General features: G+C 42.2%; 1 protein-coding gene across 1 annotated transcript in view; it reads right to left on the reverse strand.

Moving 5' to 3' along the window:
• Nucleotides 1–272: 272 nt before the first annotated feature.
• LOC120388157 (butyrophilin subfamily 1 member A1-like) overlaps nt 273–23,497 on the reverse strand; it is a 43,715-nt gene continuing 20,490 nt past the window's right edge. Inside the window, exons 4-9 of the mRNA XM_039509780.1 lie at nt 20,666–20,686; nt 12,720–12,740; nt 3,951–3,971; nt 3,267–3,287; nt 1,489–1,515; nt 273–1,031 (exon numbers count right to left, since the gene is read on the reverse strand). Of these exons, the coding sequence (XP_039365714.1) occupies nt 505–1,031; nt 1,489–1,515; nt 3,267–3,287; nt 3,951–3,971; nt 12,720–12,740; nt 20,666–20,686 (638 nt within the window). The 3' untranslated portion in view covers nt 273–504. The remainder of the gene's footprint in view (nt 1,032–1,488; nt 1,516–3,266; nt 3,288–3,950; nt 3,972–12,719; nt 12,741–20,665; nt 20,687–23,497) is intronic.

Below are 23,497 nucleotides of genomic sequence, written 5' to 3' on the forward strand. Positions count from 1 at the left end.
TGATGTGTCTCTGAGACAAAAATGAATGTATGAGACAGGATGGGGTTTTCTCATTAATATCCACCCAGCACCTCTCACTGTGACAGTTTTTGTCAGATTTTCTAAGGAGCTCTTCATGCTGAGTAACTGGCAGCTGAGCTCTTGAAAAATCTTGATATCTTGAAAACCTAATTTTTGCTGCTGATTTCTCTGCAACACAATTGTCCTTTCCTGAACAGCCTAGGCAAATAACAGTATTTGTCAGAAGGAACAAACAAAATCATTCATTGTTCAAAGCATGTAATTAAGATGGCAGCTCACAAAGTACAGAGTAAAAACTACAATTCAAATGTTATTGGGGAGAAACTTTATGTCATAGGGTCATAGCCATAAAATGAGTAATGGTGCTTTTTCTGGAGATGGCATCACAGATAATACAGAGGCAAAATGTAATTCAAATTCATTGGTGAGAAATTTGATTTCAAAGGTAGAGTGGGATAAATGAGTCATAGTGGCTCTTTAAGCTCATTCATCTTCTCTTATAGAACAAATTCTCATTGTTGTTTCTTTGTGTGAATTTTTAAAGAATGGACAAACCTCTTCTGAGAATGAACAATTATTAAATGTGAACAACACAGACATGTCAGTTACATTGAAAAAGGTCACCTGCCTCTCTTGGTAACTAAGATAAACTCCAATTTTCTTGGGCTTTCTCTGCACCATGACCCGGGTCCATGGATCAGTTTTTGCCCAATAATCTCTCCCACTCAGACCCAGAGCCCAGAATCCCTCTTTAGGGGACAGGGAAAGTTTTCCTTTTCTCTGTATGGATTTTCGGGCCACTCCCAGGTCCCAGTCAGTGCTGCTCACAACCTCCACCTCCCAGTAGTGCTTTCCAGAGGAGAATCCTTCAGAGCCCAACACACAGACAGTTGAATCGAACCTCTCTGGAGCTGGTGGAACTTTCTGAGGTTCAGGTTTATGAGTAAATTTCTTAACCTCGGAAATGGAGAGGTTGGGGTGGGCTGTGGCTGGATTAAGAGTGATGTCATCTGCAAAGAGAGAATTTAAGAAACCCTTGTCTAATTTCAGTATAAACTGAACATGGGAGATATGGCTGTGGGCCAATTCCTGCTGTCCTTACTCAGATAAAATGCCTACTGATAATGGGTTTTGTTCTATTCTGACAATTTGTTTACACTGAAATATTTCAGAGATGTGATATTTGATTGAACTTTACACAGAAATGGGAGAGATCCTGAAATGTTTATCTTATTGATACTCAGATATGTTGTGTGAGATTCTGATATAAGTTACAATGGTTGAAAGAACAGAATGAGTAAGGCCTGAGAGGAAATGGAGTAAAGCCCCAGTTGTTATCTCCTTGATAGCAATATGTTCTATTTCTAGTTTTTTTCTGTGTGTGTTTTTTGTTTGTTTTTATTTTTTGATTTTTTTTTAACTAGGAAGATGATTTCTGATTACCAGGAGAAATGTGTATTCTATTACCTGCATACTTTTGAGTCCTTCTCCAATCTGAAATGAAAGTGAGAAACAACAGACATTGAATTCAAAGAGGCATCTACTGAAAATTTTCCTCCTTTTGGCAGCAGAAATGTCCCAGGTTGAGGATAACTGATGATGAAAGTGGGTGAGGTAATATCTTTTACTGGACCAATTTCACCCACCTTGACTCTCTAATATTCTGGGGCTGACATGGCTACAACTGCACTGCAGATACTGAGATCGTCGGACACAACACAGAGTGATGTACTTGTGCAGAAAAGAGAAAACAAAGCACATTTATGGTACACACACACTGTGGTTATTGTACAATTTTGGGCCTCATATGTGGCTCTCATGGAGTCACCAGCTCCATTCCATCCTTCACTGATACCTCAGTCTCAAGCAGAGGCAGCAGACCACAAGAAAATATATGTGATGATTCTGGGAATGTGGGGAGCAGCATTATTTCTGCCTGGAGCTGCTGCCTTCCCTGCTATGAGAGAGATGAAAATGTGCTACTGCAGCAAAGGAGATAGGAGACGAATACAAGAGGAAAGCCCAGCTCCTTCCAAATAAGCTAAAGGGGAGGGTGTTTAAGGGTGGTGAGTGAGGAGAGTGGATGAGCTAGAAAAATGTTATTACACAAAGGTAACCAAGGTAATCAGATGTTTGTGTGATAATGTTGTACCTGTACTGGCGACACCTTTCAAAGTTAAATTAACTCAGATGTGCCAGCTCTGTGGGATTTCAGATGGCCTCCAATTTGCCAGGTCTACGGGATTTCCCCATAATCCATAGGTTTCAGATGTTTCTATATGGTAACCCCACTCTGATTGGCTACCTGCCCAACTCCTTTCGCTTACAGCCAATCAGAGCTGCTGCACATAGTGAGAGACAGCCTCTTTCCTCAGCAAATTAAGAAGGTTTCTCCCTTCCCATCTCCCTGAACCAAAAAGGTGGGAGAACTCCTGAAGTCCTTGGCCCTTTCAACACTGTGCCTGCTAGGAAGGTGTCAATCCATGTGGTGTCAGCTACTCCTCTCCCCTCTCTAGCGACACCAAGGCCCTTAGGCCAGGAGTGGAAGTGAAGAGATTCCCTCTCTACCAGCCCCCAACGACATGGAGGTGCATCCCTGAGGCATGGCCAGTGTGACAGGCATTGGAGGGGCTCCCTCACCCTTCAAGCTTTGCAGGTGTGTGTGTCTTGCCCTCCCCAGACCTCAATGGGGGCAGGAGAGTGGTGGCGGGAAGAATCAATTGATATACCAAAAAATCAGCAAGGGTAATAGAATATTTCATATTTTGAGTGTGGGACTCCCACACATGGTCACTATCTCACAGGACATGGTCCTACTGCAATTATTGACATCACTGACAAAATCCAAATCAGATAATAAGAGACACGTTGTTAGGGCCTAACTCTCTCTATATTCACAGACATGTAAGGAATTATTTGGGGTGAAATTCATCCCTGCACAGATAGCAAGTGCTAGGACTCTGCAGCACAAAGTACACACCTATGCCCTATTTTGAAGGAATGTGTGGGATATAAGTGACACATAGCCCATTGCATAGGAGAGATTTTCATCCAATGGGAGCAGGAATTGATCTGTCCCATTCATCTGTCCATCCTAGCAAATTTATTAAAAATAATATTCTAACAGCAACAAAGATCCTTCAGTTCCCTTATTTCTAAATGAGAGAACTTCATTTTTATTTGCATCACATTTCCACCATGGAATTGCGTTAAATTTTACATTAAAAGAATCAACAGTCACTTACTCAGTTCTACTCGGAGTTCATCTGCAAGGAAAAAAAAATTATTTTAATTAAAAAACCTTGTGAATTTAGGTTGGGTTAACTAGCAGATAATACGCCTCCCCCAAAAAGTTTCTTATATGCTACCTCACACCAATTGTATTGCAAGAGTTCAAACCCGACTCATCCCCCTACTGTAAAACTCCTCAGTAATTCCTGTCTGTGCAATAAAGGAAATTCTGCATATGGTCACAGCTTTAGAGATGCTGCACACTGCCTCTTTTTGGAGTCCAAACACAAGAGATGACATTGGCAGCTATTTTGGTAAATGTATATATAAAAGAGAGGTGGAAGGGAGATTACAAAAAGATATAGCTGGGGATTGGTCCTGCTTTGAGCAGGGGGTTGGACTAGATACCTCCTGAGGTCCCTTCCAACCCTGATATTCTATTATTCTATTTTGAAAGGATGTATGGGCTATAAGTGCCAGAGCCCTCTGCATAGGAGAGATTTTCACCCAATGGAACAGGAATTGATCTGTATCAATCATCTGTCCATCCTAGCAAATTTTATTAAAATAATATTCTAACAACAACAAACATCTTTCAGATCCCTTATTTCTAACGGTGAGAACTTCATTTCTATTTGCATCACTTTTCCACCATGGAATTGAATTAATTTTACATTCGAGAATCAACACACACTTACTCAGTTCTACTTGGAGTTCATCTGCAATGAAAAAAATATTCTTTTAATTCACACATCTTGTGAATTAAAGTTGGGTAAACTAGCAGATATTACACCTCTCCCCAAAAGCTTCTTATCTGATACCTCACACCAAGTATATTGGAAGAGTTCAAACCAGACTCATCCCCCTACTGTAAAACAGCTCAATATACCCTGTCTGTATAATAAGGGAAATTCTGAATATTGTCACTGCTTTGGAGGTAATAATTGGAGATATACCAATATTCTAGAACTGGAAGGGACCTTGAAAGATCATTGAGTCCAGCCCCCTGCCTTCACTAGCAGGACCAGTTTTTGGCCCAGATCCCTAAGTGGCCCCCTCAAGGATTGAATTCACAACCCTGGGTTTTGCAGGCCAATGGTCAAACCACTGAGCTATCCCTCTCCCTGAGACACTACCCACTACTTATTTCTGGAGTCCAAACACAAGACATGAGATTAATTAAAAGATTATTAGGAAAAAAATATTTTTCCTCCCAAAATTCTAACAGTGAGCCCTGCACAGCTCTTTATAGACGTTTTACTAGTATAGTCAGTTTAAAAGAACTATAATGAAGAAGAACCAATTCAAAGTTACCTTTTTCTGCTTTGATAGTCATCTCTTCTTGAAGTCATTGGTGGGTGTGTGCGTAATGGCTTAACAAATACTCACAGATATTACATTTAAAACTTCAATGTGAAACACCACACTTATTACACTGGCACAAACTCCCAACTGCTACCCCCATGGTCAGAATCCAACCACAGTCATTTGCCAGCCATGATAGGCCTCTGAATCAAACTCACCCCATGAAGAGGAAATTCCAAACCTTCTCTCAGCATGGAAACTCTACACACAATTTATCTTCTCATGGAATCTGATCTCACAACCCATCACTCCCATCTGCTACTCTCTTTTCATCAACACACTGACAATCATCAATCGCTCTTGTATTCACCGTTCTTGTCCCCCAAACCATTTCCCCCAAATATTACACAGACATCCCTCAAGAAACAGAAGTCAATAGAAATTAACCTTTTTCTCCCTGGACTCTTTCTGAAAAAGAAAAACAAAAACAAAACTATATGTTTAACTCTGTACTTCCAGTTTAGTCTCCATAGCATACGGAAATAATGTAATAACCAAAAACCAAGACACAGTTTGGTAATTTATAAAATATTGTAATTATAGAAATAGTAAAATGCAAGAATCAAAGCCAATGGAACTGGTATACCATGGTTGTTTCCTAGATTCCAATGTCAGAAGAGACCATTGGGTGATTATATATCCTGAATCCTCAGATAAGATAGGCCACAGAACTTCCCCAAAGTAATTCTTAGAGACCTTTGGTAAATTTTTCCAATGGTTAATTACCCTCAACATTAATATTTTACTTCTTTTTTCCAGTCTGAATTTGTCCAGCTTCAGCTTGTAACCCGAGGTCATGTTATAACTTCCTCTGCTAGATTGAGGAATCCATTAGCAGAGAATGGCATAACATGATGTAATGAAAGTTGAAATTAGACAATGTCAGAGTGGAAATTAGAGCTGATTGGGAATGTTTTATAAGGAATGGTCTTTAGTTGAAAAATGCTGATTCTTCAAAACTGAAACTTTGAGAACTAGTGTTTTGTTCACTGAAGCAATGAATCAAAAAGAGTTTCATAAAAGAAGGTTTGAGTTTTTAAAAACATCCCATTTCAACATTTATGTAATGAGAAGTTTTGAATTTGAATTTACACATCAAGAGATTTTTTTGTTTAGCAATTTAGGTAAATATATTTATAAACCAAATTTAAATAAGGGAAAAATCTTCAAAATCTAAACAAAACATTTCAAAATGATATGTTTCAATTGACATACTGAACAGGGTTGGGATAGGAGCCTTTTGGTTTGTGAAAAATTTCAGGATAGGAAAATGTTTAGAAATTCTGAAAATTTTAATGGGACAGGGAAACCAACCCAGGCATACTACTAATAAAAGTATCAGAGGGGTAGCCGTTTTAGTCTGGATCTGTAAAAGCAGCAAAGAATCCTGTGGCACCTTATAGACTAACAGACGTTTTGCAGCCTGAGCTTTCGTGGGTGAATACCCACTTCGTCGGATGCATCCATCCGACGAAGTGGGTATTCACCCACGAAAGCTCAGGCTGCAAAACGTCTGTTAGTCTATAAGGTGCCACAGGATTCTTTGCTGCTTTTACTAATAATAGAATTTTTTAAAAAGAGGATACTTTGATAAAGAGCTGTTTGGCATCTGATAAACTTTGAGAACATTTGTCCTAGCTCTTCTAAGGTGAGGACGGAGGGATTCAGGTGAAAAGGTAAAGAAGTTCTCCCCACCTTCTAACACAGTCTGTCACCTTTTCATCTTTTGCTAGGGGCACTACTGTCTGTTTTTACACGTTCTGATGATGCACATAAGGAATGTGCTGCTGCCTTCAGTCCTTTCACATCAGTGCTATGCTAGGAAGGAGCCAATCCATGTTGGCTCTGCTACTCAACTCCCCTCTCTTGCTCCACCAAGTCTCATAGCCCAGGAATTGTAATGGAAAGATTTCTCACCACCACCCCCAGAAACATGAAGGAGAGAAGAAGAAATTCGTGCCTGCACCTCTCAGGGGAACACCCTGGCCAGGGCAACAGAGCTTGGAGGAGCTCCATCACCCCAGTAGCCTGATAGAAGTGTGTGTCTTTAACTCCCCAGACCTCAAAGAGGTCTATTTTGAAGGGATGTGTGGGATATTAGTGACACATGGCCCACTGCCTAGGATACACTTTCACCCAATGGAGCAGGAATTGATCTGTACCACTCATCTGTCCATCCTCGCAAATTGAATCAAAATAATATTCTAACAACAACAAACATCCCTCCGTTCCCTCATTTCTAATTGTGAGAACTTCATTTATATTTGCATCACTTTTCCACCATGGAATTGAATTAACTTTTGCATTTCAGAATCAACACACACTTACCCAGTTTTGCTTGGAGTTCATCTGCAAGGAAAAAAATATTATTTTAATTCACACATTTTGTAAATTTCAGTTGGGTTAACTAGCAGATATTATGTCTCTCCCAAAAGGCTTTGAATTTGATACCTCACTCCAATTATGCTGCAATAGTCCAAACCAGCCTCATCTCCCTACCGTAAAACACCTCAATAAATCCTGTTAATGCAATAAAGAAAATGCTCAATATTGTCACTGCTCTAGAGATGCTGCACACTGCCTCTTTCTGGAGTCCAACATAAGACATGAGATGAATTAAAAGATTATTAGGAAAAATATATTTGTGCTCCCATACTTCTAATAGTGAGCCCTGAACAGCTCTTTACAGATGTTTTACTAGTATAGTCAGTGTAAGAGAACTATAATGAAGAAGAATTAATTCAAAGTTACTTTTTTATCCTTTGATAGTCATCTCTTTTTGAAGTCATTGATGTTTGTGTGTGTGTGTAGTGGGTTAACAAATACTCACACATATTATATTTAAACCACTTCCAAAGGCTTCAATGTGAAGCACCCCACATATTCCATTCTCGCACACTCCCAACTGTTTCCCCATACTCAGTATCCAACCAGACTCATCTGCCAGCCAGGACAGGACTCTGAATCAACCTCACCCCATCAGGAGGAAATTCCAAATGTTCTCTCAGCATGAAAACTCTACAGACGACTTGTCTTCTCATGGAAACTGATCTCACAACCCATCACTCCCATCTGCTACTCTCTTTTCTTCAACACACTGACAATCATCAATCTCTCTTGTATTCACCGTTCTTGTCCCCGAAAACATTTCCCCCCAATATTACACAACCAGACACCCCACAAGAAACAGAAGTCAATAGAAATTAACCTTTTTCTTTCTGGACTCTTTCTGAAAAAGAAAAACAAAAAGAAAACTATGTGTTTAACTCGGTACTTCCAGTTTAGTCTCCATAGCAAACGGAAATAATGTAATAACCAAAACCAAGACACAGTTTGGTAATTTATAAAATATTGTAATTATAGAAATAGTAAAATGCAAGAATCAAAGCCAATGGTACTTGTATACCACGGTTGTTTCCTAGATTCTAATGGCAGCAGATACCATTGTGATTATATATCCTGAATCCTGGGTAAGATAGGCCAGAGAACCTCCCCAAAGTAATTCTTAGAGACCCTTGGTAATTTTTTTCAGTGGTTAATTAACCTTACCGTTAATATTTTACTTCTTATTTCCAGGCTGGATTAGTCTCGCTTCAGCTTGTAACCGTAGGTTCTTTTATACCTCCCTCTGCTAGAGTGAAGAGTCCATTAGCAGAGACAGGCCTAACATGATCCAATGGAAGTTGAAATTACTGTCAGATTGGGATACTGAGCTGATTGGGAATATTTTATAAGGAATGGTCTTTAGTTGAAAAATGCTGATTCTTCAAAACTGAAACTTTGAGAAATAGTGTTTTGTTCACTGAAACAATGAATCAAAAAGAGTTTCATAAAAGAAGGTTTGAGTTTTTAAAAACATCCCATTTCAACATTTATGTAATGAGAAGTTTTGAATTTGAATTTTCATGTCAAGAGATTTTTTTGTATAGAAATTTAGGTAAATATACTTATAAACCAAATTTAGAGAAGGGAAAAATTATCAAAATCTAAACAAAACATTTCAAAAAAATATGTTTCAATTGACATACTGAACTGGGTTGGGATAGGAGCCTTTTGGTTTGTTAAACATTTCAAGATTTCAACTGTTCCTCATGCTTCAGGATAGGAAACTGTTTAGAAATGTTGAAAATTTTAATGGGATAGGAAAATCAACCCAGGCCTACTACTACTAATAGAATTTTTTAAAAGGAGGATACTTTGATAAAGAGCTGTTTGGCATATGATAAACTTTGAGAGCATTTGTCCTAGCTCTTATAAGGTGAGGACGGAGGGATTCAGGCGAAAAGGTAAAGAAGTTCTCCCCACCTTCTAACACAGTCTGTCACCTTTTCATCTTTTGCTAGGAGTAGGAGAGTCTGGTTTTACACGTTCTGATGATGCACATAAGGAATGTGCTGATGCCTTCAGTCCTTTCACATCAGTGCTATGCTAAGAAGGAGCCAATCCATGTTGGCTCTGCTACTCATCTCCCCTCTCTTGCTCCACCACGTCTCATAGCCCAGGAATTGTAATGGAAAGACTTCTCACCACCAGCCCCCAGAAACATGGTGGAGGGAAGAAGAAATTCCTGCCTGCACCTCTCACGGGAACACCCTGGCCAGGGTGACAGGGCTTGGAAGAGCTCCAACACCCCTGAAGCCCGATAGAAGTGTGTGTCTTTAACTCCCTAGACCTCAAAGAGGTCTATTTTGAAGGGATGTGTGGGATATTAGTGACACATGGCCCACTTCCTAGGATAGACTTTCACTTAACGGAGCAGGAATTGATCTGTATCACTCATCTGTCCATCCTAGCAAATTGTAACAACAACAAACATCCTTCCATTCCCTTATTTCTAACTCAGAGACTAAGAGACTCACAGACTTTAAGGTCAGAAGGGACCATTATGATCATCTAGTCTGACCTGCACAGTGCAGGCCACAGAATCTCACCCATCCACTCCTGTAGCAAACCCTTAGCCTATGTCTGAGTTACTGAAGTCCTCAAATTGTGGTTTGAAGACCTCAAGCTGCAGAGAATCCTCCAGCAAGTGACCTATGCTGCATGCTGCAGAGGAAGGCGAAAAACTTCCAGGGCCTCTGCCAATCTGCCCTGGAGGAAAATTCCTTCCCGACCCCAAATATAGCGATCAGTTAAACTCTTAGCATGTGGGCAAGACTCACCAGCCAGCACCCAGGAAAGAATTCTCTATAGTGAATCAGATCCCACCCCATCTAACATCCCATCACAGACCACTGGGCATACTTACCTGCTGATAATCAAATATCAACTGTGAGAACTTAATTTCTATTTGCATCACGTTTCCACCATGGAATTGAATTAACTTTTACATTCGAGAATCAACACCCACTTACCCTGTTTTATTTGGGGTTTATCTGCAAGGTAAAAAATATTCTTTTAATTCACACATCATGTAAATTTCAGTTGCATTAACTAGCAGGTATTACGCTTCTCCCAAAAGGCTTTGAATTTGATACCTCATTCCAATTATGCTGCAATAGTCCAAACCAGCCTCATCTCCCTACTGTAAAACACCTCAGTAAATACTGTTCATGCAATAAAGGAAATGCTCAATATTGTCACTGCTCATAAGAGGCTGCACATTGACACATTCTGGAGTCCAAACACAAGACATGAGATGAATTAAAAGATTACTAGGAAAAATATATTCGTGCTCTCATACTTCTAACAGTGATCCCTGAACAGGTCTTTATAGATGTTTTACTAGTATTGTCAATGTAAGAGAACTATAATGAAGAATTAATTCAAAGTTACTTTTTTCTGCTTTGATAGTCATCTCTTTTTGCAGTCATTGGTGTGTGTGTATGTGTATAGTGGATTAACAAATACTCACAAATATTGTATTTAAATCACTTCTGAAGCCTTCAATGTGAAATACCTCATGTATTCCATTCTCACACACTCCCAATTGCTATTCCCATTCTCAGTAGCCAACCAGAACCATCTGCCAGCCATGATAGGCCTCTGAATAAACCTCACTCCATGAATAGGAAATCCCAAGCAGTCTCTCAGCATGGAAACTCTACAGACTCCTTGTCTTCTCAGGAAAACTTCTCTCACAACGCATCACTCCCATCTGCTTGTCTCTTTTCATCAACATACTTACAATCATCAATCTCTCTCATATTCACAGTTCTTGTCCCCCAAAACATATCCCCCAAATGTTACACAATCAGACATTAAGCGGTGTCATCGAGAGACGTCGCCGCCGAAATGCCGCAGAAATTCACGGAATTTCGGCGGGTGTTCCACCGCCGCTGTGGTCCTTCGTCCGGTGCCCGCCAGACGAAAAGGTTGGGGACCACTACTCCAAGCCACAGAAGTCAATGAGACTTAACCGTTTTCTCTCTGAATTCTTCATGAAGAAGAAAAACAAAAAGAAAACAATGTCTTTAACCCCGTACTTCCAATTTTCTCTCCATAGAATAGGGAAATAATGTAATAACGAAAACCAAGACAAAGTTTGGTAAGTTATAAAATATTGTAAGTACAGGAGTAGTAAAATGAATCAAAGCCAATGGTAGTTGTATACCACTGCAGATTCCTAGATTCCAATGCCAGAAGAGACCATTGTGATTATATATCCTGAATCCTGGGATAAGACAGGCCACAGAACTCCCCCAAAGTAATTCCTAGAGACCCCTGGTACATTTTTCCAATGGTTAATTACCCTCACCATTAAAATTTTACTTATTTCCAGTCTGAACATGTCTCACTTCAGCTTGTAACCCTAGACCTTGTTATACCTTCCTCTGCTAGACTGAAGAGCCCATTAACAGAGAAAGGCATAACACGGTCCAATGGAAGTTGAAATTCGATAATGTCAGACTGGAAATTAGAGCTGATTGGGAATGTTTTCAAAGAAATGGTCTTTAATTGAAAAATGCTGATTCTTCAAAACAGAAACTGATTGAGAAATAGTGTTCTGTTCACAGAAGCAACAAATCAAAAAGCGTTTAATAAAAAAGGTCTGAGTTTTTAAAAACATGCCATCTCAACATTTATGTAATGAGAAGTTTTGAATTTGAATTTTCACCTTTAGGTAAACCAAATTTTAAAAAGGAGAAAAAAACATTCAAAATCTAAACAAAACATTTCAAAATAATATGTTTTAATTGACAAACTGAACTGGGTTAGGATACACTGTTGTGAAACATTTCAAGAATTCAACTATTCATCGTGCCTCAGGATAGGAAAATGATTTGAAATGTTGAAAATTCTAAAGGGACAGGAAAATCAACCCAGGCCTACTACTAATAATAGAATTGTTATAAAAGAGGATATTTTGATAAAAAGAGAAAGGAGTCCCATGGCACCTTAGAGACTAACAAATGTATTTGAGCATAAGCTTCCTTGGACTAGAAGTGGGTTCTACGATATGATACATTTGAGAACATTTGTCCTAGCTCTTATAAGGTGAGGACGGAGGGATTCAGGTGAAAAGGTAAAGAAGTTCTCCCCACCTTCTAACACAGTCTGTCACCTTTTCTTCTTTTGCTAGGGGCAGGAGTGTCTGTTTTTACATGTTCTGATGATGCACATAAGGAATGTGCTGGTGCCTTCAGTCCTTTCACATCAGTGCTATGATAGGAAGGAGCCAATCCATGTTGGCTCTGCTACTCAACTCCCCTCTCTTGCTCCACCAAGTCTCATAGCCCAGGAATTGTAATGGAAAGACTTCTCACCACCAGCCCCCAGAAACATGAAGGAGAGAAGAAGAAATTCCTGCCTGCACCTCTCAGAGGAACACCCTGGCCAGGGCGACAGGGCTTGAAGGAGCTCCAATACCCCTGAAGCCCGATAGAAGTGTGTGTTTTTAACTCCCCAGACTTCAAAGAGGTCTATTTTGAAGGGATGTGTGGGATATTAGTGACACATGGCCCACTGCCTAGGATAGACTTTGACCCAATGGAGCAGGAATTGATCTGTATCATTCATCTGTCCATCCCAGCAAACTGTAACAACAACAAACCTCCTTCCATTCCCATATATCTAACGGTGAGAACTTCATTTCTATTTGCATAACTTTTCCACCATGGAATTGAATTAACTTTTATATTCGAGAATCAACACACACTTACCCAGTATTACTTGGAGTTCATCTGCAAAGAAAAAAAATTCTTTTAATTCACACATCTTGTAAATTTCAGTTGGGTTAGCTAGCAGATATTACGCTTCTCCCAAAAGGCTTTGAATTTGATACGTCACTCCAATTATGCTGCAATAGTGAAAACCAGTCTTATCTCCCTACTGTAAGAAACCTCAATAAATCCTGTTAATGCAATAAAGAAAATGCTCAATATTGTCACTGCTCTAGAGATGCTGCACACTGCCTCTTTCTGGAGTCCAACATAAGACATGAGATGAATTAAAAGATTATTAGGAAAAAAAATATTTGTGCTCCCATACTTCTAATAGTGAGCCCTGCACAGCTCTTTACAGATATCAGTTTAAGAGAACTATAATGAAGAAGAATTAATTAAAATTTACTCTTTTCTCCTTTGATAGTCATCTCTTTTGCAGTCATTGGTGTGTGTGTGTGTAGTGGGTTAACAAATACTCACAAATATTATATTTAAACAACTTCCAAAGGTTTCAATGTGAAAAACCCCACATATTTCACTCTCACACACGCACAACTGTTCCCACACAACCAGACTCATCTGCCAGCCATGACAGGACTCTGAATCAACCTCACCCCACGAAGAGGAAATTCCAAACCTTCTCTCAGGGTACGTCTACACTACAAGACTATTTCGAATCTACTTAATTCGAATTTGTGGAATCGACCTTATGAAGTCGAATTTGTGTATCCACACTAAATACACTAATTCGACTGTCTGAGTCCACAGTAACGGGGCCAGCATCGACTTTGGAAGCGGTGCACTGTGGGAAGCTATCCCACAGTTCCCGCACTCCCCGCTGCCCATTGGAATGCTGGGTAGAGCCCCCAATGCCTGCTGGGGGAAAAAATGTGTCGAGGGTGGTTTTGGGTAACTGTCATCATTGAACCGTCAATCACGCCCTCCCTCCCTCCCTCCCTCCCTGAAAGCGCCTGCGGGCAATCTGTTCGTGCACTTTTCTGCTCAGTGACAGCGCGGGCGCCACAGCACTTTGAGCACTGATCCCGCTGCAGTTATGGCCGTTGTCAACTCCTCGCACCTTATCGTCCACCTCTTCCACAGTCAGCTGCTGAGAAATAGGGCTACTTTTCAATGGTGCTGTGAGCACTGGTGGACCATGGGGGACGTTTTACCAACATCAACGTCGGGTGGCCAGGCAAAGTTCATGACGTGCTTGTTTTCAGGAACTCTGGTCTGTTTAGACGCCTGCAGGAAGGTAGTTTCTTCCCGGACCACAAAATAAGTCTTGGGGATGTGCAGATGCCTATAGTGATCGTCGGGGACCCAGCCTACCTGCTAATGCCCATGAAGCTCGTGAAGCCCTGTGCAGGCGCCTTGCACAGCGACAAGGAACTCTTCAAGTACCAGCGAACAGTGAGCAGCGTGACCTGTGACTGTTCAGTTTCTTTACAGAGAAGCTGAACCTGCCCCTGTTTCTTTACCAAGTTACTGTTGACTAGCATCTGCAGTTACATACACCGCCCACCCCGCTTCCCCATCTTCCAACACACGTATAAAAATAAAATACATGTTCCACTGTAACTTTACAAAGATTTCTTTATTGATGACTTCGCGTTACAGGGTTGAAACTGGGACACGGACTGTGCTGAGTAGGGTGTGGGGTGATGTAAAGACCGCCTGTAAACTCGAGGAATGACAGGCTCCTGCTCCCAGAGCGGTCTGCAGTGCCGGACTGGATGTTTCAACGGAGCCTGCCATCCCTCCTTTTTGGGACTCTGTGTGCGTGGGCTATGTGGCCTTTTGGCGGGGGAGGACGGATACAGATTCCTCTGCTGCGTGGCTCTGTGGTCCAGGACAGGGACCGTTGCATGAGATCTGTAACCCCCCTCCCCCGCTACAAAGTAATGTACCCCCCCCACCCACACAGAACCCTCAAACCACCTCCCATACCGACCAGGGTGCGTACTGACTGCAGTGTGTGTGTGACCTGCTGCTGATCCTGCCCCCATGTCTGTACCCTGGTAAAGGTGATTGTCCTGTCAAATTACCAACCCCCTTCCCCCCTTCAAACACAGTCTCCTCTAAAAGAACATGACGAAAAAAGTAATTAACAGAAAAGTATTTTTTATTATCAACTAGACAGTTAGGGGATGAAACTGGGATGGGGGCTTGGGTGAGGCGGGAAGGAAAGGACTTCTCAAAAATTAGGCTATGAGAGCTTTTCAGTACTTGAGCACTCTGCTGGGGTGCAGTGACAGTTTACAGGGCCTCTGGCGCCCCTCCTTCTGGTTATTTTGGGTGAGGGGGGTATGGGACTTTGTGGCGGGGGATGGCGGTTGCAGATACACTGCAGGGGGGCTCTGTCCTCCTGCCTGAGGTCCTGCAGAACATGCACAAGGCACAGGAGCATGTCCGTTTGCTCCCTCATTAGTCCAAGCAGCGTTTGAGTCGACTGCTTGTCTTCCTCACGCCACCTCTCCTCCTGTTCGCTGTGTGAGCGCTGCTGCTGAGAGAGGGTCTCCCTCCACTGGCTCTGCTGGTCCACCTCGTCTCGGGAGCACCCCATAACTTCAGCGAACATCTCGTCCCCTGTCTTTTTCTTTCGCCGCCTAATCTTTGCCAGCCTCTGTGAGGGGGATGCTGTGGCAGGTCTGGAGACAGTCGAAGCTGTGTGATGGGGAAAAGGGAGTGAATTCCTTGCAAAGATAAATTTTGGCGAACAATGAACACAGTAAAAAAAACAGGAGTACTTGTGGCACCTTAAAGACTAACAAATTTATTTTAGCATGAGCTTTCGTGAGCTAAAGCTCACTTCTTCGGATGCATAGAATGGAACACACAGACAGGAGATATTTATACATACAGAGAACATGAAAAGGTGGAAGTATGCTTACCAACAGGCAGAGTCTAATCAATTGAGATGAGCTATCGTTAGCAGGAGGAAAAAAAACTTTTTGAAGTGATAATTAAGATGGCCCATAGAAGGTGTGAGGAGAACTTAACATAGGGAAATAGATTCAATTGGTGTAATGACCCAACCATTCCCAGTCTTTGTTTAGACCACAGTTAATAGTATCTAGTTTGCATATTAATTCAAGTTCAGCAGTCTCTCTTTGGAGTCTGTTTTTGAAGTTTTTTTGTTGCAAAATTGCCACCTTCAAGTCTGTCACTGAGTGGTTAGAAAGGTTGAAGTGTTCTCCCACTGGTTTTTGAATGTTATGATTCCTGATGTCAGATTTGTGTCCATTTATTCTTTTGCGTAGAGACTGTCCGGTTTGGCCAATGTACATGGCAGAGGGGCATTGCTGGCACATGATGGCATATATCACATTGGTAGATGTGCAGGTGTACGAGCCCCTGATGGTGTGTCTGATGTGATTAGGTCCTGTGATGGTGTCACTTGAATGGATATGTGGACAGAGCTGGCATCGGGCTTTATTGCAAGGATAGGTTCCTGAGTTAGTGTTTATGTTGTATGGTGTGCGGTTGCTGGTGAGTATTTGCTTCAGGTTGGGAGGCTGTCTATAAGCGAGGACTGGCTTGTCTCCCAAGATCTGTGAGAGTGAGGGATCATCTTTAAGGATAGGTTGTAAATCTTTGATGATGCACTGGAGAGGTTTTAGTTGGGGGCTGTAGGTGATGGCTAGTGGTGTTCTGTTATTTTCTTTTTTAGGCCTGTCCTGTAGTAGGTGGCTTCTGGGTACTCTTCTGGCTCTGTCAATCTGTTTTTTCACTTCAGCAGGTGGGTATTGTAGGTTTAAGAATGCTTGGTAGAGATCTTGTAGGTGTTTATCTCTGTCCGAGGGATTGGAGCAAATACGGTTGTATCTTAGAGCTTGGCTGTAGACAATGGATCGTGTGGTGTGTCCGGGATGGAAGCTGGAGGCATGTAAGTAAGTATAGCGGTCAGTGGGTTTCCGGTATAGGGTGGTATTTATGTGACCATCGTTTATTAGCACAGTAGTGTCTAGGAAATGGACCGCTTGTGTGGATTGGTCTAGGCTGAGGTTGATGGTGGGATGGAAATTGTTAAAATCTCGGTGGAATTCCTCGAGGGCTTCTTTTCCATGAGTCCAGATGATGAAGATGTCATCAATGTAGCGCAAGTAGAGTAGGGGTGTTAGGGAACGAGAGTTAAGGAAGCGTTGTTCTAAGTCAGCCATAAAGATGTTGGCATACTGAGGGGCCATGTGGGTACCCATAGCAGTGCCACTGACTTGAAGATATATATTGTCCCCAAATGTGAAATAGTTGTGGGTGAGGACAAAGTCACAAAGTTCAGCCACCAGGTTAGCCGTGATATTATCGGGGATACTGTTCCTGATGGCTTGTAGTCCATCTTCGTGTGGAATGTTAGTGTAGAGGGCTTCCACATCCATAGTGGCCAGAATGGTGTTTTCTGGAAGATCACTGATGGATTGTAGTTTCCTCAGGAAGTCAGTGGTGTCTCGAAGATAGCTGGGAGTGCTGGTAGCATAGGGCCTGAGGAGAGAGTCCACATAGCCAGACAATCCTGCTGTTAAAGTACCAATGCTTGAGATGATGGGGCGTCCAGGATTTCCAGGTTTATGGATCTTGGGTAGCAAATAGAATACACCTGGTCGGGGTTCCAGGCATGTGTCTGTATAGATCTGTTCCTGTGCTTTCTCAGGGAGTTTTTTGAGCAGATGGTGTAGTTTCTTTTGGTAATCATCAGTGGGATCAGAGGGTAATGGCTTGTAGAATGTGGAGTTAGAGAGTTGCCTGGCAGCCTCTTGTTCATATTCCGACCTATTCATGATGACGACAGCACCTCCTTTGTCAGCCTGTTTGATTATGATGTCAGAGTTGTTCTTGAGGCTGTTGATGGCATTGTGTTCAGCACGGCTTAGGTTATGGGGCAAGTGATGTTGCTTTTCCACAATTTCAGCCCGTGCACGGTGACGGAAGCAATCTATGTAGAAGTCTAGTCTGTTGAACACAGTGTAGTCTGTCTCTGTGAATTCTGGGTTGAGATCCCAGTGCCTGATGGGGCAAACACCATTTTCGCGGGTGGTTCTGGGTAAATGTCGTCAGTCATCCCTTCCTCCGGGAAAGCTACAGCAGACAATCATTTCAAGCCCGTTTTCCCTGGATTGCCCTGGCAGACGCCACAGTGTGGAAACCATGGAGCCTATTTTGCCTTTTGTGCCTGTCACCGTATGTATACTAGATGCCGCTGACAGAGGCGGTCCAGCAGCGCTACACAGCAGCATGCTTTTGCTTTTGCATGATAGCAGAGATGGTTACCAGCCATACTGTACCATCTACCATACCATAAATTGGTAATAAGATGGGCATGGTTACCAGTCCTTTTGCACTGCACCATTTGCTGCTGTCATAAGTGCCCCTGGCTGCTCTTAGCCAGGGGCTAAAGTTAAAATTGGGAATGACTCCTGAGTCAATTCCTCCTTTTTGGTATGTAAAAATAGAATCAGTCCTGCCTAGAATATGGGCAAGTGTACTAGAGAACCACTGTATCAGAGAACCAGAGAGCACAGCTGCTCTGTGTCAGATCCTGCATAGATTATGAGCTGAATGCTATTCACAGGGGGTGCTCCTGCAACAACCCCACCTGTTTATTCCATTCTTCCCCAGCCTTCCTGGGCTACCATAGCATTGTCCCCCCACTTGTGTGATGAAGTAATAAAGAATGCAGGAATAAGACACAGTGCCTTGTTAGTGAGAAATGAGTGGAAGGCAGCCTCCAGTTGCTATGATAGTCCAGATAGGACATTAAGGAGTGTGGAGGAGAGGAGCCCAGCATCCTGCTGCTAGTCCAGGGGCAATTGAATCTTTTCTTTACACATGAAGGGTGGGGGCTGATGAAGCTCAGCCCCCTGTTGCTATGATGAGGACGGTTACCAGCCATACTGCACCATCTACCAGGAAAAATTAGGGCCAGGCGCCCTTGATCGACCTCACTGATGCTAGTACGCATGGTTACCAGTCCTTTTGCACTGCCCCATGTGCCAATAGGCTGATGATGACGATGGATATCAGTCTTATTGTACCATCAGCCATCCATAGCATGGGGGGAGTGAGGATGTCGGTGTTCAGTGCTGCACCATCACATCTATCTTCAGCATTCAGTAAAGATACGGTGACATGTAAAAGAGTCAACAGAGGATTGTTTTCCCTTTCACTTCTGGGGGTGGGGGGGGTGCGTAAATTGCCGAGCTATGCCCTGACCCACCGCGGACACTGTGTTTGACCCTAGAAGCATTTGGAGCTCAGCCAAGAATGCAAATGCTTTTCGGAGACAGCAGGAACTGTGGGATACCTTGTGTCCTCAGTCCCCCCTCCCTCCATGAGCGTCCATTTGATTCTTTGGCTTTCCGTTATGCTCGTCACGCAGCAGCGTGCTGAGTCTGTGCTATGCCGTCTGTCCGGAGTTTTTTGAAAAATACTCTGGACCAGGCGTAACATTACAGTAATTCCCCTAATTAGATGCAGGAGTCACCGAGCGAGATCACCCTGAGGATGGTCACTGAAGGAGATAGAGAGCGCATGCTGCGTGAAAGCCAGCACAAACCAGGGCCCTATGCAGCCGTGCTCGGGGAGGCAATGCTCCCTGAGTACCTCATGAAAGCCTCGCGTGGAAAAGTGTGCTGCCACGGAGCACCCAATAAGGCAGCTCTCCCCAGGAACCTCCTGCGGAGGCTTTTCGATTACCTCCAGGAGAGCTTCGTGGAGATCTCCCAGGAGGATTTCTGTTCTATCCCCATATATAGAGAGACCTCCTTTTCACATACTTCAGATTCCTGTTATATTAAGAATAAAAGTTTACATGGTTAAAGCACTTACCGAGTGATCCTTCCCCTGATTCAGGATCCGGGTTAATGGCCGGGGAGGGTTGGTAGGGGATCTCCGTGACGGTGATGAAGAGATCCTGGCTGTCGGGGAAACCAGCGTTGTAAGCGCTGTCGCCTGCCTCGTCCTCCACAAACCCTTCCTCATCTTCCCCGTCCGCGAACATCGCCGAGGAACTGGCCGTTGACACTGTCCCATCGTCAGAGTCCATGGTCGCTGGTGGGGCAGTGCTGGCAGGCTCCGTAGCGTCCGTTTGCCGCTTTGATTTTTTGGTAGCCTTGTCTGGGGTCCTTGATTTTCATGTGGCGCTGCGTGGCATCCCGGCTGTATCCTCTGTCTCTCATGGCTTTGGAGACCTTCTCGTAGGTCTTTCCATTCCGTTTTTTGGAGCGCAGCTCCAAAAGCACAGACTCCTCGCCCCACACACCGATCAGATCCAAGAGTTCCCGGTCAGTCTATGCTGGGTCCCTCTTTCTATTCAGAGATTACATGAACTCCTCTGCTGGAGAGCTCTGCATCGCTGCCGGTGCTGCTGAGATCGCCCTGATGTCCAACCACGAAATGAGATTCTAACTGTCCAGACAGGAAAAGGAATTCAAATTTTCCCGGGACTTTTCCTGTGTGGCTGGTCAGAGCATCCAAGCTCGGACTGCTGTCCAGAGCGTCAACAGAGTGGTGCAGTGTGGGATAGCTCCCGGAGCTAGTAAGTTCGATTTGCATCCACACCTAGCCTAATTCGAGATACCCATGTCGAATTTAGCGCTACTCCCCTCGTCGGGGTGGAGTACCGAATTCGAACTAAAGAGCCCTCTAGGTCGAATTAAACGGCTTCCTAGTGTGGACGGTTGAGCGGTTAATTCAAATTAACGCTGCTAAATTTGATTTAAAGTCCTAGTGTAGACCAGGCCTCAGCATGGAAACTCTACAGACAACTTGTCTTCTCATGGAAATTGCTCTCACAACCCATCACTCCCATCTGCTAGTCTCCTTTCATCAACACACTGATAATCATCAATCGCTCTTGTATTCACAGTTCTTGTCCCCCAAAACACTTCCCCCAAATATTACACAACCAGACACCCCCCAAGAAACAGAAGTCAATAGAAATTAACCTTTTTTCTCCTGGACTCTTCCTGAAAAAGAAAAACAATAAGAAAACTATGTGTTTAACTCTGTACTTCCAATTTAGTCTGCATAGCATACTGAAATAATGGAATAACCAAAACCAAGACAAAGGTTTGGTAATTTATAAAATATTGTAAGTACATAAATAGTAAAATACAAGAATCAAAGCCAATGGAACTTGTATACCATGGTTCTTTCCTAGATTCCAATGGCAGAAGAGACCATTGTGATTATATATCCTGAATCCTGGGTAAGATAGGCCAGAGACTAATTAGAGACCCTTGGTAATTTTTTTCAGTGGTTAATTACCCTTACCGTTAATATTTTACTTCTTATTTCCAGTCTGGATTAGTCTCGCTTCAGCTTTTAACCGTAGGTTGTTTTATACCTTCCTCTGCTAGAGTGAAGAGTCCATTAGCAGAGAAAGGTATAACATGATCCAATGGAAGTTGAAATTAGACAATGTCAGAGTGGAATCTAGAGCTGATTGGGAATATTTTATAAGGAATGGACTTTAGTTGAAAAATGCTGATTCTTCAAAACTTAGGATATCAAACTCCTCATACAGATTTTGAAATGTATTAAAAGCCCATTGCCATGGGTGGTGGGTGAACATCCCCCGCCCTGCCCCCCGGGATGTTTAAAAACTGAAATCTTCTTTTATGGAAAGCTTTTTGATTCATTCTTTCAGTGAACAGAACACTAAAGTTTAAAAACTGAAATCTTCTTTTATGGAAAGCTTAAAATCTTCTTTTATGGAAGCTTAAATTGTTCTTTTATGGAAGCACTAAAGTGTTCTGTTCACTGAAAGAATGAATCAAAAAGCTTTCCATAAAAGAAGATTTCAGTTTTTAAACATCACGGGGGGCAGGGCGGGGGATGTTCACCCACCACCCATGGCAATGGGCTTTTAATACATTTCAAAATCTGTATGAGGAGTTTGATATCCTAAAAACAAGCTAGTTTTTAATTTATAAATGCATGGTTTGAGGTTATTTGTTTTTTTTCTCTCTCTCTCACTTTTTAAGGTATATGTTAAATTTTTCCTACACAGTAAAACAAAAATATTTTGAACAATTTCTTATATACTTAAAAAAAATCTTCCTATAAGAAAGAAACAGATGACAGCAGGAACTACATGAACAACAAATGCCCCAAGTGGATACAAATAAATGATTTTATTATAAAAAACAGAATTATTTAATTTAAATCAGATTTTTTAAAATTAAACCTGATTTCTTTTTTAATAAACATTTTTTAAATTAAATTTCAAGGCACCAATCCATGTGGTCTCTGCTACTTCTCTCCCCTCTCTAGCTCCACCAAGCCCCTTAGGTCAGGAGTGGAAGTGAAGAGATTCCCTCTCCAACAACCCCCAAAGATATGGAAATGCACCCCTCGGGCTTGGCAAGTGTGAGAGGCATTGGAGGGGCTCCCAAACTCTTCAAGTTTTGCAGGAATGTGTGTCTTGTCCTCCCCAGACCTCAGCGAGGCAGGAGGGTGGTGGTGGAGAAGACACAATTGATATACCAAAAAATCAGCAAGAAGAGACCATGGTGATTATATATCCTGAATCCTGGGACAAGACAGGCCAGAGAACTTCCCCAAAGTAATTCCTAGAGACCTTTGGTAAATTTTTCCAATTCTTAATTACCCTCATCATTAAAAATTTACTTCTTATTTCCAATCTGAATGTGTCTAGCTTCAACTTGTAACCCTAGATCATGTTATACCTTCCTCTGCTAGAATGAAGAGCCCATTAGCAGAGAAAGGCATAACATGATCCAATGGAAGTTGAAATTAGACAATGTCAGACAGGAAATTAGAATTTATTAGGAATGTTTTCAAAGAAACGTTCTTTAGGTGGAAAATCCTGATTCTTCAAAACTGAAACTGTTTGAGAAATAGTGTTGTGTTCATTGAAACAATGAATCAAAATATTTTCATTTAAAAACACCGAATTTCATCATCTTTTTAATGAGAATTTTTTAATTTGAATTTTCACATCAAGAGATTTTTTTGTTTAGAACTCTAGGTATATGTACATATAAAACAAATTTTTAAATGGGAAAAAAACCTTCAAAATCTGAACAAAACATTTCAAAGTAAACTGAAACTGAACTGAGTAGTGATAGGAGGCTTTTGGTTTTTGAAACATTTCATGATTTCAACTGTTCATCCTGCTTCAGGATCGGAAAATGTTTTGAAATGTTGAAAATTCTAACAGGACAGGAAAGCCAACCAAGCCCTTCTATCACTAATAGCATTTCTAAAATGAGGATTTTTAAAAGAGCTGTTTGGCATATGATAAAGTTTGAAAACATTTGTCCTAGCTCTTGTAAGGTGAGGCTGGAGGGCATGCCATGAAAAGGAAAAGACTGTGTCTCCACCTTCTAACACAGCCCATCACCATTTCATCTTTTGCTAGGAGCAGGAGTGTCTGGTTTTACACGTTCTGATCATGCACATAAGGAATGCGTGGTCTGGGGTTAACACAGCCCATCACCTCAGTGCTATGCTAGGAAGGAGCCAATCCTTGCTGGCTCTGCTACTCTACTCCCCTCTCTTGCTCCACCATGCCCCATAGACCAGGAATTGTAATGGAAAGATTTCTCACTACCAGCCCCCAAATACATCGGGGAGAGAAGCAGAAATTCCTGCCTGCGCCCCTCAGGGGAACACCCGGGCCAGGGTGACCTGGTTTGGAGGGCTTCAACACCCCTGAAGCCTGCCTGAGGTGTGTGTCTTTAACTGCCCCAACCTCAAAGGGGGGTGGAGGGGAGATTACTAAAAGATACAGGGGAAAAAATCTAGAAAGA

Source organism: Mauremys reevesii, linkage group 22 (genome assembly GCF_016161935.1).
Source record: "Mauremys reevesii isolate NIE-2019 linkage group 22, ASM1616193v1, whole genome shotgun sequence".
In the NCBI taxonomy this organism is placed as follows: Eukaryota; Metazoa; Chordata; order Testudines; family Geoemydidae; genus Mauremys; species Mauremys reevesii.